At 60.1% G+C, this 12,675-nt stretch overlaps 1 protein-coding gene across 3 annotated transcripts; it reads left to right on the top strand.

Moving 5' to 3' along the window:
- The first annotated feature begins 458 nt into the window (after positions 1 to 458).
- Positions 459 to 9,324, top strand: DUSP9 (dual specificity phosphatase 9). Of its 3 annotated transcripts, none has more exons than XM_027534548.1 (4): positions 459 to 566; positions 5,598 to 5,999; positions 7,182 to 7,631; positions 7,790 to 9,324. In XM_027534548.1, the coding sequence occupies exons 2-4, from the start codon at positions 5,633 to 5,635 to the stop codon at positions 8,113 to 8,115; spliced, it is 1,143 nt and encodes a 380-aa protein (XP_027390349.1). In that variant the 5' UTR covers positions 459 to 566; positions 5,598 to 5,632; the 3' UTR covers positions 8,116 to 9,324. The 3 variants fall into 3 exon arrangements, with proteins under 3 accessions (XP_027390349.1, XP_027390348.1, XP_027390350.1); XM_027534547.1 differs by lacking the exon at positions 459 to 566 and adding an exon at positions 4,874 to 5,082 and having other exon boundaries at positions 7,790 to 9,322; XM_027534549.1 differs by lacking the exon at positions 459 to 566 and adding an exon at positions 4,883 to 5,082 and having other exon boundaries at positions 7,882 to 8,152.
- Positions 9,325 to 12,675: the final 3,351 nt, after the last annotated feature.

The raw sequence follows: 12,675 nt of genomic DNA, 5'->3' as shown, positions 1-12,675 counted from the left end.
CGAGCTGTGTCTGGTCCTCGATGGCCGCAGGAGTGCCAGGGCGGACTGTTCCAGGCAGCCCAGCCCAGGCCCAACTGAGGTCAGGGCCTCCCACCCAACTCCGGTGGCCCAGGCTCAGAGACCCCGCGGCGAGGCGGCTGGGAGCCGGGGCTGCTGGGGCATCCCCCCGCCCCCGCCGAGAGGGGCCGCCGGGGGCAGAGCGGGCGGCGGCGGCAGGTGGGAGGCAGGCGGGCGGGGGAGGTGGGAGCAGACGCCGGGCAGGCCGCGGCCCCTCCCCGCTCCCTCCTCGCGCGCCTCCGCCGGCGACATTGCCCCTCCTGGGCAGGGGGCGGAGAAGACGGCGGCAGGAGGGGAGGAGGCGGCGGCGGCGGAGGCGGGATTTGGAGTTTCCCTCCGCAGCGGCGGCGGCGGCGGCGGCAGCAGCCCCTCGGCTCCAGGCGAGGCCGCCGCCCGAGGCTCCGGTGGCGCGCGGCGGCCGCGGCGGTAGCGCTTCCCGCCGGCCCGGCTTTTGGAAACTTCCCGGCCGCGACGCGCGGAGCCGGCGCAGGAAGCCGAGCGGAACGGAGGTGAGCTGGGCACGCGGCGCCCGGGCACCCACCCCACCCCCACCCAGCCTGGCCGCCCCCCCGACGTGTGTGCGCCTCCGCCCTGCGCCCCCAAAGTCTCTCCAGCGCGCACCCCGTCAGGCCGACGCACGCGCCCCTGGGAGACCCACTCAGTGCGCCCGCCCGTGCACCTCCCGTGTCGATGGCCACGCACACCCCCTGACACACGCGCGTGCACAAACAGTGCACCGCGGACCCAGGGCCCTGCAGTGCACGCCCCGGCAGCCGCTAAGTCACCATCGACTACTGTCCCCAACTCAGGCCAGCACCCATCCCAGACGCTGCCACGCCTCAGTACACACCCAGGCGCGCGTGAGCGTGCGCGCGCGTTCACACCACACACACACACACACACACACATACGCACACACACACATAGATACCCAACACATCCTTGGGATATCTGCACTAACACAGCTCCCCTCGCCGGCCCGCACCATCTCCAACTCCCCATATGCTCATCACAGACACCCCACCCACGTTCCCAGTCCAGAGATGCTGACATCTACCCACCCCTGGACGAAGCCCCAACAGGAACCCCCGCCCAGAGGCCGTCACCGCACTCCTGAAGCCCAGCTGGCTCCCCAGGCCTGCACCTCGTACACCCCCAATATGTGCACACCTGCGGGATTCTGGCTCTTGGGCACCCTGGCCTGCCCCCATGGCACATAGCCCTGCACGTCCTCTAACACATTTCAGTCCCTCCCTCCAACACCTGGCACACCGGTTCTGGAGGCTGCAGCATTTGGTGGCATCTCTGCCAGGCGCCACTGGCTTGCCTTTGCAGCAGCGGTTCACCACCCTGAGGCCCCCCCAGGTGGCTCCCTAAACAGGCCCCGAGTCTCCCCAGCGACTGACTTGGCCTGGTCCCTAAAAGATAAGGAAGGCACTGGGGTGCAAGGTACCGTACTTAGATGGGGGAGGGCAAGGGAGAGGCAGGCAATTGAGATGGAGGCCACCCAGCTGCGGCCAAAGGGGCCCCAGGTGTTGGCACGCACGTAGTAGGTGGATTTCCTGGAGGCAGGAGTCGGAGTGCCCGTGTGTGTGCCCGTCCGTGTGTGTGTGTGTGTGTGTGTGTGTGTGTGTCCACCTGCCTGTGCGGTGGGGGGGCGGCGGGGGGAGGAACCGCGTGCGCACGTGTGCTTCTGTGTGTCTGGGTGAGTGACCCGCTGAGGGAGAAAGCCACCCCCCTGGGCTCCCTGGTGCAACAATTGATTTCATTCATTCATGCCTTCTTTGTTCACGAGCATTTCTTCCGTGAGCACCGCATGCCAGGCCCTTCCCTGGGGGGCTGGGGCCAGCTCGGGGCCGGGCACACACCCGCTCCTGCCTTGGAGGAACTCCCAGTCCCGCCAGGAGGCCGACCCGGCAAAGCAGAGAGCCATCACCGCGGAAAGTGGATGTGGAGGAAAAGACACTGGATTTGCCCGGAGCGCTGTGGCTGGGAGTTCTAACCGGGCTGGACGGCCCAATTGCCGCCACTGGGCCGGCGGGACCCAAGTGTTTGGGGGTGGGGGCGGGCGTGGGGGGGCAGGCGGGCCGCCGCTCTCAGGAGGCTCCCGGGCCCCGGGGGCGCATGGGCAGCGCGCTAGAGGCCTACGGGCAGCGGCGTTTCCGCGGCCTCCGAGGGGCACTGCTTGGGCTGGGCGGAGGCCAGGGGCGCCCTGCAGGAGAGGAGGGCGGGCAGCGGGCGCAGCGCCCATCCTACAGGAAGCGCGCAGCCGAGCTCCGCCCGCTTGAGGGGGCCTGGGGAGGCCACTGCGCGCCCGGAGCGCGCGCGCGCTTGGGGAGTGGGTGCGGGGCCCAGGGTCGGCGCCCCTACCCCAGCCGGCGCTGCGGGGGGGCCGGCGAGGGTCGGGGGAGGGGGGCTTGGCGGCGCTCAGCCCTGCACTGCGGAGGTGGCAACAGGTTCCAGGATGTCTTCCTGCTGCTGGCGCAGCGGGCGCTGTTGGCGCTGGGCAGCGAGCACTTTGGTGATTGAACGCCCCCCGCCTCCCCTTGAAGGCTCACTCTCGCGCGGCTGACCAGCAGAGATCTGGGCAAGGGGCAGACCCGCACGACCCCCGCCCAGGGGCAGAATTTGCCTCCCTGGCCTGATGCTGGTCCCCTCCCGCAGGGAGCCGTCTCCAGAAAGCAGGCCTTGGCACCGCAGGGTGACCCTCTCTCCAACCCCCTGAGACCACAGCACCAGGCAGGAGCAGGGGTGTGTCTCTCCCTCTACCTCCCCGTGCAGGGCGGCCACCCCAACTCTGGCGACTTGGCCAAGCCAGACACACCAGGCTGGCACATCCTGGAACCCCTGGGTGCCTTCAACCCCAGCCCACTCCGGGGTCCTGCCCACAGCTGCAGCAGGCCTGGAGGGACCCCCCCCCCCCCCCGCCCCGGGCCTGGTGGCTTCCCACCTCTGCCTGTGGGAACTGGGATGTGAGAGAAACGAAATGCACACACACAACCCCCCCAACTCGGCTCCAGCCTAGCTGGTAACCTCAGGGAACTGAGGTCTGGAGCACAGAGGAGGGAGACAGAAACCTGGGGGAGGGGGAGTGAAGAAGGAATAGAATCAGGACAGGCTGCAGAGGAGGCAGCCCAGGCTAGGGGCGAGGGGACCCAGCCTAGCTGCCCAGGGCCCCTGGAGCCAGGTGATGGGACTAGTGGCCCACTGGGCTGGGAAGGGAGGCAGGGTAGGAAGGGGCAACCGGAGGCCCCTTTGAGGCAACCTGGCTCTCTGTGACCTGCCCTCTCCCCAGCAATACCTCCTGCCTTTTCCTATCCTACTTTATGTTCTGATCAGTGACCTTCCAGCAGTTTTGCACCTTTCACTCCTTAGTTACCTCTCTTATGGTACCCATCCTGTGTGCATAGCTTTACCTTTGTTTACTTAGTTCCTTGGGGTACATTCCCAGTGTGGGGTTCTTCCCAGCTCTGGATGTATATTACCAAGTTAATTTCCAAAAGAGTCACACCAGCATACCTCTAGCAATCAGCAACAGAGTAGCATGCCCATCTCACATGGGTATTCTCAGTCTGAGAACATTGGAAGTGTTACCTTGTTTTCTGTCATTGTTAGCTGGGCTTTTAAATTTGTTTTCCTTCCCATGCCTGAAGTTGTACCTTTCTCCAAATGCCTTGCACCAGTTGCATGTGCTCCTTCATGCAGTCTTTTCTGGTTCCTTGCCCATGTACCTATAAGAGTCTCAACTTTTTGATTCATTTGTATGAGCTTTCTTTTATCTGCTGTACACTTCCCTTCAACTGGCCTATTTGCTTTAGGGCTTTAAGAAAAAAAAGGGGGGGACATAGACCAGACTTTTCAGAAGCTCCGCCACCTCATTTCATTGTCTCAGAATTTATCACACCTGGTATTCTCTCATTCCATCCCTCGGTTTATTACTGACCTGTCCTGCTGGCCTGGGAGTGCCTTGCAAGCAAGGGCCCAAGTGTGCCCTGCCGGTTCATCGTCCTATGTCCACAGAAGGTTCTGGAGGCCACTGTGGGGCCTTTGCTGCAGGGCAGGGCTGAGGGGAGTTGAGGCAAACAGGCCTGGAGATGGGGAGAGGGCTTTGAAAGCCCTGATGGCGACCTGGGCCAGCACAGGGGCAGAGGGGACAGTACAGAAGTGAGAGACATTTCAGTAGAAACGCCTTGACTCTTGACTAGGGAGGCGGCAACCCGAGAAGCCAGGCTGACTTCCAGGATCAGTAGGGCAGGCTCTTGGAGTCTTTGGCCTGGCTCATGCCAGTGAAGCTACTGGGGTGCCCCAAAGCTGCCCTTTGCCTGCCTAGCCTTCCAGCTAGCCCTGGGCCGAGTTCTGGCCAGAAGGCAGCAGTAGATTTGTGGTTCCGCTTTCTTTTCCCCTCCACCATTTCCCTGGCAGCCGTGGTGATGAGCCTGTTATATGGATGAAGCCACTGAAGTCCAGTCCCAGGACCAGATGGTCCAGGGGCACCCCAAGTGAGCCTGGCTGGAGGTAGCCTCTGGGGCTGGGGCACAGGGCTCTTGTCCACACCCCTCCCCCTGCCTCCAGGGGCCTGGCTGGCGCCGGCCAGGGGAGCTGCAGTTGGTCCCCTGCTGGGCCCCTGACCTGCCCTTGGCCTCTGCCCCTGGCCCTGTCCCGCTTGGGTGGAAGCCCCGGCCCAGCGGGCCACTTGCGGGGCCCACTCACCAGCTTTCAAGGGCACCCGTTGGCTCGCTGGCCCCCCTGAGCCCGCCCCCGCCGCCCCGCCCCTCCAAAGGCAACTCCACGTCCAAAGGCAACTGGCTTCCAAGGTGGGAAGCTGGGTCGCAGTGCCAGGAAGCTGCCGGTGCGCGCAGGCGGCGGTGGACTTGTCTCCACGTGCGGCGCGCTCTTTCTGCCATCCTTCCCTCTTCCCAGTGGCCGGGGCCGGGGCAACCCAGCCCGGGAACGACGCCCCTCGAGCCGCGGTGGCTGTGTCCAGGACATCCGCGAGCGATCGCTCGCCGCGGGATCACGCTCCAGGTCTCTCCTTTTGTTTTCTCCGGGTGGAGTCGGGCAGCCCCGAGAGGTCCCGCCTGCCGAGGGCCAGCGCCTGGGCACCGCCTTTATCTCCCCGGCCCCGGCGGGCCGTGGGGACAATCTCGGCCTAGAGCCCCTCTCCCCGCCGCCCCTCAGCGCACGCGGTCCCCCCCAGTCGGAAGCTGAAAAGCGGGGGGTGATCGCGGGCGTGAGAGACGCAGGAAGGGGTCTGAACTCCTCCGAAGGGCCAGGAGGGACCCTAGCGGCTCTCAAAGGGGGCCGTCGGACGCTCAGCCTTGCTCGGCTGGGGCACCTCTCGCATTTCCCTTCTCCGGTGGGGCACTCGAGTGGCTGCCTGGGGCATTTTTCTTGGGGCGCACGGGGGTGCCTTTGGGCATGCCGTGGGAGAGGCAGGAGAAGATCCGGCGATAGAGGGACTCCCCCGCGAGACCCCAGGCGCCCTGTTTCTGGGCGCGCAGATCGCGGGCTCACGTCTCGTGCCTTCCCTCTCTCCGCAGCTCCGGAAGCCCGACGTGCCGGGAGCCGCGAAGCCATGGAGGGTCTGGGCCGCTCGTGCCTGTGGCTGCGCCGGGAGCTGTCGCCCCCGCGCCCGCGGCTGTTGCTGCTTGACTGCCGCAGCCGTGAGCTCTACGAGTCGGCGCGCATCGGCGGGGCGCTGAGCGTGGCCCTGCCCGCGCTGCTGCTGCGCCGCCTGCGGCGAGGGAGCCTGTCGGTGCGAGCGCTACTACCGGGGCCGCCGCTGCAGCCACCGCCCCCCGCCCCGGTGCTCCTGTACGACCAGGGCGGGGGCCGGCACCGGCGCACCGAGGCCGAGGCCGAGGAGTGGGAGGCCGACTCGGTGCTGGGCACTCTGCTGCAGAAGCTTCGGGAGGAAGGCTACCTGGCCTACTACCTACAGGGTAGGTACCGGTGGTGGGCGGCGGGTGGGCACCCGTCTGGGGAGGACCCCTGCCCGGGGAGCACAGGACCCCACCTTCGGAGGGCCATCCGAATCCATCTGATCATGGGCGAGCCCGACCTCCTGTGGTCCAAAGTGGAGATGAGAGTCTGTCCTCCTCTGAGCGTGACCTTGGGGAAGCCCTTCACTCTTGGGAGCCCCAGTTTCTGAGCCTGGAAAATGGGAGAATCTGATCTGACCTGGCTCCGGGAACCCCAGCGGGTCCCTATCGCCCCCCTCCCCCAGCTGCTCAGCCATGGGTGAAGGAGGCTGGAGCCCCAGGACAAATCTCCCCTGCTCACCGAAGGGTCTGGAAGGGGGAGGGGAAGACGGGGGCTGGCGGGGCGGGGGCGGGGGGGTGGACGACAGGGAGAGAAGCTGCAACGGCAGAGACCTTCCCCGCTTCCCCTCCCCCTGCCATGGTCAGCGCAGGGCTGGGGGAGGCGATGGACAGACACAGACGTGTTGGCTCCTTGCCAAGCCAAACACACCCTCTGCCTCAGAGATCCAGGATAGAGACAGGATTTCCAGGAACCTAGACCCCTCTCCCCATTGAGGAGGGTCATTGTACTGTCCTCCCTTGCTCAATTCTGAATGTGCAGAGATATAGAAATATAGAACCTGTTGGATTTCTAGCGCCGCCCACCCCCCCAAGTCCGAGGAAAATAGTAGTTATTTGGAGATGGAGATGTTCCCTTCTGAGCACCTTGGGAACATCCAGGTGGCACGCTATACACTCTCCCAGGCTCTCTGAAGAGCACGCAGACGTGGCTGTGCCCTGGCCCCTGATCTCCGGAATCACTCAGGCAGACAACTCACATCTGAACCTTTCCTCGTCTTTAACTGATGCCTGCTGTCCTTCCCAAGGCTGGCACTACGTGTTGAGCCCTCACGCCCGCCTTGGCTTGGCCCCAGGGATGTGAGATCCTCTTTGGTTTGCCGTCCAGAGGACCGGCTCCAGAGACACCACTTGGGACACCACGTAGGTCAAGGCTGCTCACTCCTGAGTGCCCCTTGGGTACATCTGCCCACCCACCTCTTCAGGCATCAGAAGGATCTAGGATTGCATCCCTAACCCCAGCCAGGGCACTTAGCTGCCCGGGAGGCTACCTCAATGGGCCCCTCGTTTCATCCCCTCTCCCAGGTGGCTTCAGCAGATTCCAGGCCGAGTGCCCTCACCTCTGTGAGACCAGCCTCGACCGCCAGGGGGGCCCGAGCATGGCCCCACTGCCCAGCCCAGTGGTGGGGCTGGGGGGCCTGTGCCTGGGCTCCGACTGCTCTGATGTGGATTCCGAGCCTGACCGTGATGCCATGAGCTGCGGCCTGGATTCTGAGGGCGCCACACCCCCCCCAGCGGGGCTGCTGCCGTCCTTCCCTGTCCAGATCTTGCCCAACCTGTACCTGGGCAGTGCCCGTGATTCAGCCAACGTGGAGAGCTTGGCCAAGCTGGGCATCCGCTACATCCTCAATGTCACCCCCAACCTCCCCAACCTCTTCGAGAAGAATGGCGACTTTCACTACAAGCAGATCCCCATCTCGGACCACTGGAGCCAGAACTTGTCCCAGTTCTTTCCGGAGGCCATCGCGTTCATTGGTGAGTCCACTCCGCCCTCCCCACTCCTTCCCCAGCCCCCCCAGGCCTGCCTTCCCCCTGGGCCCAGCCCAGGATGGCCCTGCTGGGGCCAGGCAACTCCTAGGATGTGATCCCCGTGATGGGCCATCTCACACAGGGCCCCCATCTGCCCCCACTAGACGAGGCCTTGTCGCAGAACTGCGGGGTGCTCGTTCACTGTCTGGCGGGTGTCAGCCGGTCCGTCACTGTCACCGTGGCCTACCTCATGCAGAAGCTGCACCTCTCGCTCAACGATGCCTACGATCTGGTCAAGAGGAAGAAGTCCAACATCTCGCCCAACTTCAGCTTCATGGGGCAGCTGCTGGACTTCGAGCGCAGCCTGCAGCTGGAAGAGCGCCGTGCCCGGGAGAGGGGCAGCGGGGGGCAGGAGTCAGCCGCCTCTGATCCCCCCTCTTTCTTCACCACCCCAACCAGCGATGGTGTCTTTGAGCTGGATGCCACATAGGGCCCCAGGGCACCCTCCAGCGGGTGTGCCCAGCCCAGCCACCCACGTGCTGGGGAGGAGGCCAGAGGGGGCTTGGCCTAAGCGGGGGCGGGGTGGGGGGAGGTGGGGGGAAAGCACAATACCTCATTCGGGGCTGTGGGATGAGGCAGAGGCTGGGGACCCCCTCCAGGGTGGCGGTGGGGACAGCCCTGTCCTACCCACTGGAAACATCCACGGGGAATCCTATTAAACGTGCCTACGGGCCAGGCCTGGGGCCACCGGCCTGACCCGCGCCACTTTGGGGCGGAACCCCGCTCCAGAACCTGCCTGTTCTACGACTGTTACTTTTCTTTTGTGGGGGGTGGTTGGAGGTGGGGGGTGGATTCCCATTCCGAGGGACGATTCCAGGTGGCTGCCGGTTCCCAGGGCCCAGGAGATGTGTGCTTGGCCAACTCCCGAGCCTCCCCGGGGTCTCCCATTCAGGAAGCACATGGGCCTCTTATGGCCACAGGGACCTGCTCCCAGCCCCATTCCTGTTGCCCCATGGCTAGACCACCACCACCACCAGCATAGTCACCTGCTGCTCCTCCACAGGGGCCTGAGGTCTCCTGGGATGGGGGGGGTGGGGGGGGGTGGGGGGGGGGACTCCCAGGGGACATGACCTGGAGACTCAGCAGCCACCCCGCAGCCACAGGGACCATCCGTGTCTGGGTGCGCTCTTCACCAGGAGCCGCTGGGCAGGTTCCTGGCCTCACATCTGGCGCCCTGACTGTTTATCCACTTGACATTTGAAAAGATGCTTTTTTTTTTTTCCTCTTCCCCCAGATGTCTTGACAGGATCACTGGGGCTCTTTGTGACTGAGGGTGGTCAGACTGCCGCCGGAGGAGATGGGGGTCTAAGCAAGAGCTGGGTGGGGAGGGGGAGAAGACAGCCTGGAATTTGCTGCTGTGGGTCCCACGCAGCCCTGGTTGGATTGGGGGGTGGGGAAAGGGCCAAGCGTCACACACACACACACACACGGTCATTCACTGCAGTACATCTCCCTGATGAGCAGCCTGTGTGCATGTATGTCTGTGTGTCCACGTATCAGCACTTGCACACACACACCCTCTTGGTTTACGAACCCAGCCTGGGACCAGCAGTCCCTGTGGCCAGGCCATCTCACCCTGGGGAATCCACAGCGTGGTTGCTTTCTTTAACTGTTCCTCAATAAATGGTTTCTGTTGAGATCCTGAGCACCTTGGAGAGTCTGGAGGGGAAGGTGGGGAGGGAGGCCTGGGGAAGGGGGTGCATGGGGGATTCGCACACCACACCCTGTCACCACTGTCATGTGCCATCCAGCATCCACACTGCCCAGCCTCTGGCTGAACCCCTCCTGTACTCACAAGCCACTGAACTCCAACTCCGTGCCCCATGGCTTGGGACTAGGGCGCAGGCTGCAGACTAGCATGCAGCTGCAAGTCAGAGGCCTCCTGCTCATGGTCAGCTTCCCAGAGTGGGAGGGAGGCACTGAGATCTGGTGATGCAGCAAATGACGTCAGGTCCCCAGGGTGGCAAACAGACGAGGGGAGCAAGGGCTCGGGTGTGACCGTGAGGGGTGGGCACTTGAGCCCCGAGACTCAGTGCGGAGCCAAACCCAAGCCCCAGGACAAGGAGATGGAGCCACAGGAAGACCCAAGCTGGTGAGGGATGTGGGAAGACTGCTCGTCCCAGCGTGCGGCCCTCTGGCTGACACAGGGTGGAGTTGGGACTCCAGAGGCTGGGGCTGGGGGCTGGGGGAGCATGCGGAGGCCACTGGGTCACCTGAAGCGACAGCAGGGCCTTGTTCCTCTCTGGCCTCCTCCAGGGCCTTCTGCACACTGGAGCTGGAGCAGCCATTCTAAAGTCACAATTCCCGTTGACAGAGACACAGCTGGAAGTGGAAGGGAGCTGGAGGGTGGGCAGAAACAAGCACGGTGTGAGAAGTCACTGGAGACTTTATGGGCAATGTGGCCCACATGTCTAGAGCCACCCTCCTGGTCCAGAACCTTTAAAATGGAGAATGAACCTAAAAACCTGTTTGCATGAATGGCTGAGCTGGTAGGGAAACAAGTGAAAGCCTCCAAGATCAGGAATGATACTTGAGTCCAGAGAAGTAAGTCAGCTCTGGGGCCAGCACCTGACCCAGGGGCATCTACACCCAGGAGCCAGAGCCCATCCTTTCTCCTGAGACAGCTTTCCATGGCTTTCCAGACACCAATCATGGGATGGGAGATACCGCCTGGGCCCACACATAAAGCCAGGACTTTTGAAGGGTGGTGCTGTGCTCTCAACAGGTGTCTTCAGCACAGTATCCTGCCCCCCACCCCAAGATGGCCTCATGGGAATCCTGGAATCCTGTGCATATGGCAAAAAGGGACTCTGCAGATGTGATTAAGTCACGGATCTTGAGATGGGGAGATTGTCCTGGGTTACCCAGGTGGGCCCTAAATGCATCTTTATAAGGGAAAGAGGGCCACAGGAGAGTGAGATGAGATGCAATGATAGAAAAGAGGTCAGAGTCAGAGAGATTCCAAGATACAACACTGCTGGCTTTGAAGAAAGATGAAGGGGACCCAGCCAAGGAATGTGGGTGCTCTCTAGAAGGTGGAAAAGGCAAGACAACTGATTCTTTCCTTGAGACTCTTCAAGGAATGCAGCCCTGCCCACACCTCAATTTTAGCTCAATTAAATCTGTGTTGGATTTCTGACCCTTTTAGAAGTAAAATCTCCAAAGGTTCATGGGGAATCTTGGTTCCCAACCAGAAACTTGATTTCCCATCCTGCCTTGTAGCTAATTATGGCCAAGTTCTTCCATGATATCTGCTTCTCCATCAGAACCCTTAGCGTATTTATCATAGTATTTGAAATGACTGGTCTGGTAATTCCAACATCCCTGCCATAGCTGAGTCTGGTTCTGATGCTTGCTCTGTCTCTTCAAACTGTGGAGGGTTTTGCCCGTTAGTGTGCCTTGCAATTTTTTGGTTGAAAGTCAGGCACGATGTCCTGGATAAAGGAGCTGCAGGAAGGAGGTCTTTACTTACTAGTGGTGGAAGGGGAAGTGTTCTGCAGTCCAATGGTTAGCTCTCAGTGTTTTGGTGAGCCTGTGCTTCTGGGTTGTGATCTTCGCAAGTGCTTATCAGTGCCCCCTCTCCAAGGTGGGCTAGGATGGCTACAGGGGGCTGAAGTTGGATATTTCCCTTCCCCCAAGTCCCTTAGACTCTAATAAAACCCCAATAGGTCAGACTCTGGTATAATGGTTTGTCTTCAGAGCAGGCTTTGTTAAGAACAGAATGCTCTGGTGTATTTCAAAGTATCAACTTTCCCCTCTCCCCCAACTGGAAACATGAGGAGATTGTTCTCCAGTATTCACTCTGAGAATCTGATGGGGCTCCTAGAGGTAAAACTCACAGAAGTGTAGGAGGTGAGAACCTCCCTAAGATTAGGCTCCTTGCAGTTTTTAACTCTCATACTTCTCCACACTAGCCTCCAGCAAATCATTAGTTAAAGCTCAGGTTTTCCTACCCCAACACTGTACCCACTCACAAGTTTCTGCTCTGGTAAACTGTGGTTTTCTGTATCCACCTGTCTGTTTCTTCAGTTTTGTGAGCAATACTTTGCCATTTGACCTCTGTTCTCTAATGGATCTAAAAACAGTTGTTGGTTTTTCAGTTTGTTCAACATTTTCTTGTTGTTGGCATCAAGTGATGACTCCCAGGCTCCTCACGTGCCAGATAATAGACTGGAAATTCCCTGGGTCTGTTTTGATTGGCTGATTCTTTATCATTACAGATTACATTTTTATGCTTCTTCTCTCTCAGTCAGAAAGTCTTGGTGGTGGAGTTCACCTCTTTTGTTTCCTTTCTCTCTGGTACCACCAGGTCTTCACCACCTTAAAACGGTTGATTCATATATCTGCCAAGTTTTCCAATCATGTATGGAGAGAGGGAAATTCTGGACCATGTTATTCCTTCATGGCCATATCAGTATTAACTTTAAGCTTTGTTAAGACAAAAATGCATGCTAGGTTTTCTAGAGTAATTGCTAAAAGAATATAAATAGAGTATACTACTTTCAAACTAGTAGAGGAAAATATCATATAATAACAAGGAAAAAAATCTCAATTCAAAAGTCAAAAGAGGAAAATAAAGAAATAGAAACATTGGAATAAGTAGAAAGCATAAAATAAAATTTTAGAAATTAGGCCAAACATCACTAAACAAAATCGACTAAATTCTTCAATTGAAGACAAGATTTTTAAAAATCCACCCATAAGCAGTTTGTAGGAGGGACATCTAGAGACTTCCATGGTGGTGCAGTGGTGGAGACTCCATACTTCCACTGCAGGGGGAATGGGCTCAATTCCTGGATGGGGGACTAAGATCCCCCATGCCACGCAGCCCAGCCAAAAAAAAAAAATAAGAAGAAGAAGAATACACAAAAATAAAAATTAAAAGACTGGTACATCTAAATGATAGGACAGAAAAGGAAAATATTGAAAAGTCAGGACTTCTAGCTATGGCCAAATGAGGATATCAACAAATAACCTCAAAAAAAAAAAA

This window comes from Bos indicus x Bos taurus, chromosome X, assembly GCF_003369695.1.
Source record: "Bos indicus x Bos taurus breed Angus x Brahman F1 hybrid chromosome X, Bos_hybrid_MaternalHap_v2.0, whole genome shotgun sequence".
In the NCBI taxonomy this organism is placed as follows: Eukaryota; Metazoa; Chordata; class Mammalia; order Artiodactyla; family Bovidae; genus Bos; species Bos indicus x Bos taurus.
Note: the sequence above shows the minus strand (reverse complement) of the source record. Positions and strands in the feature narration are given on the sequence as shown.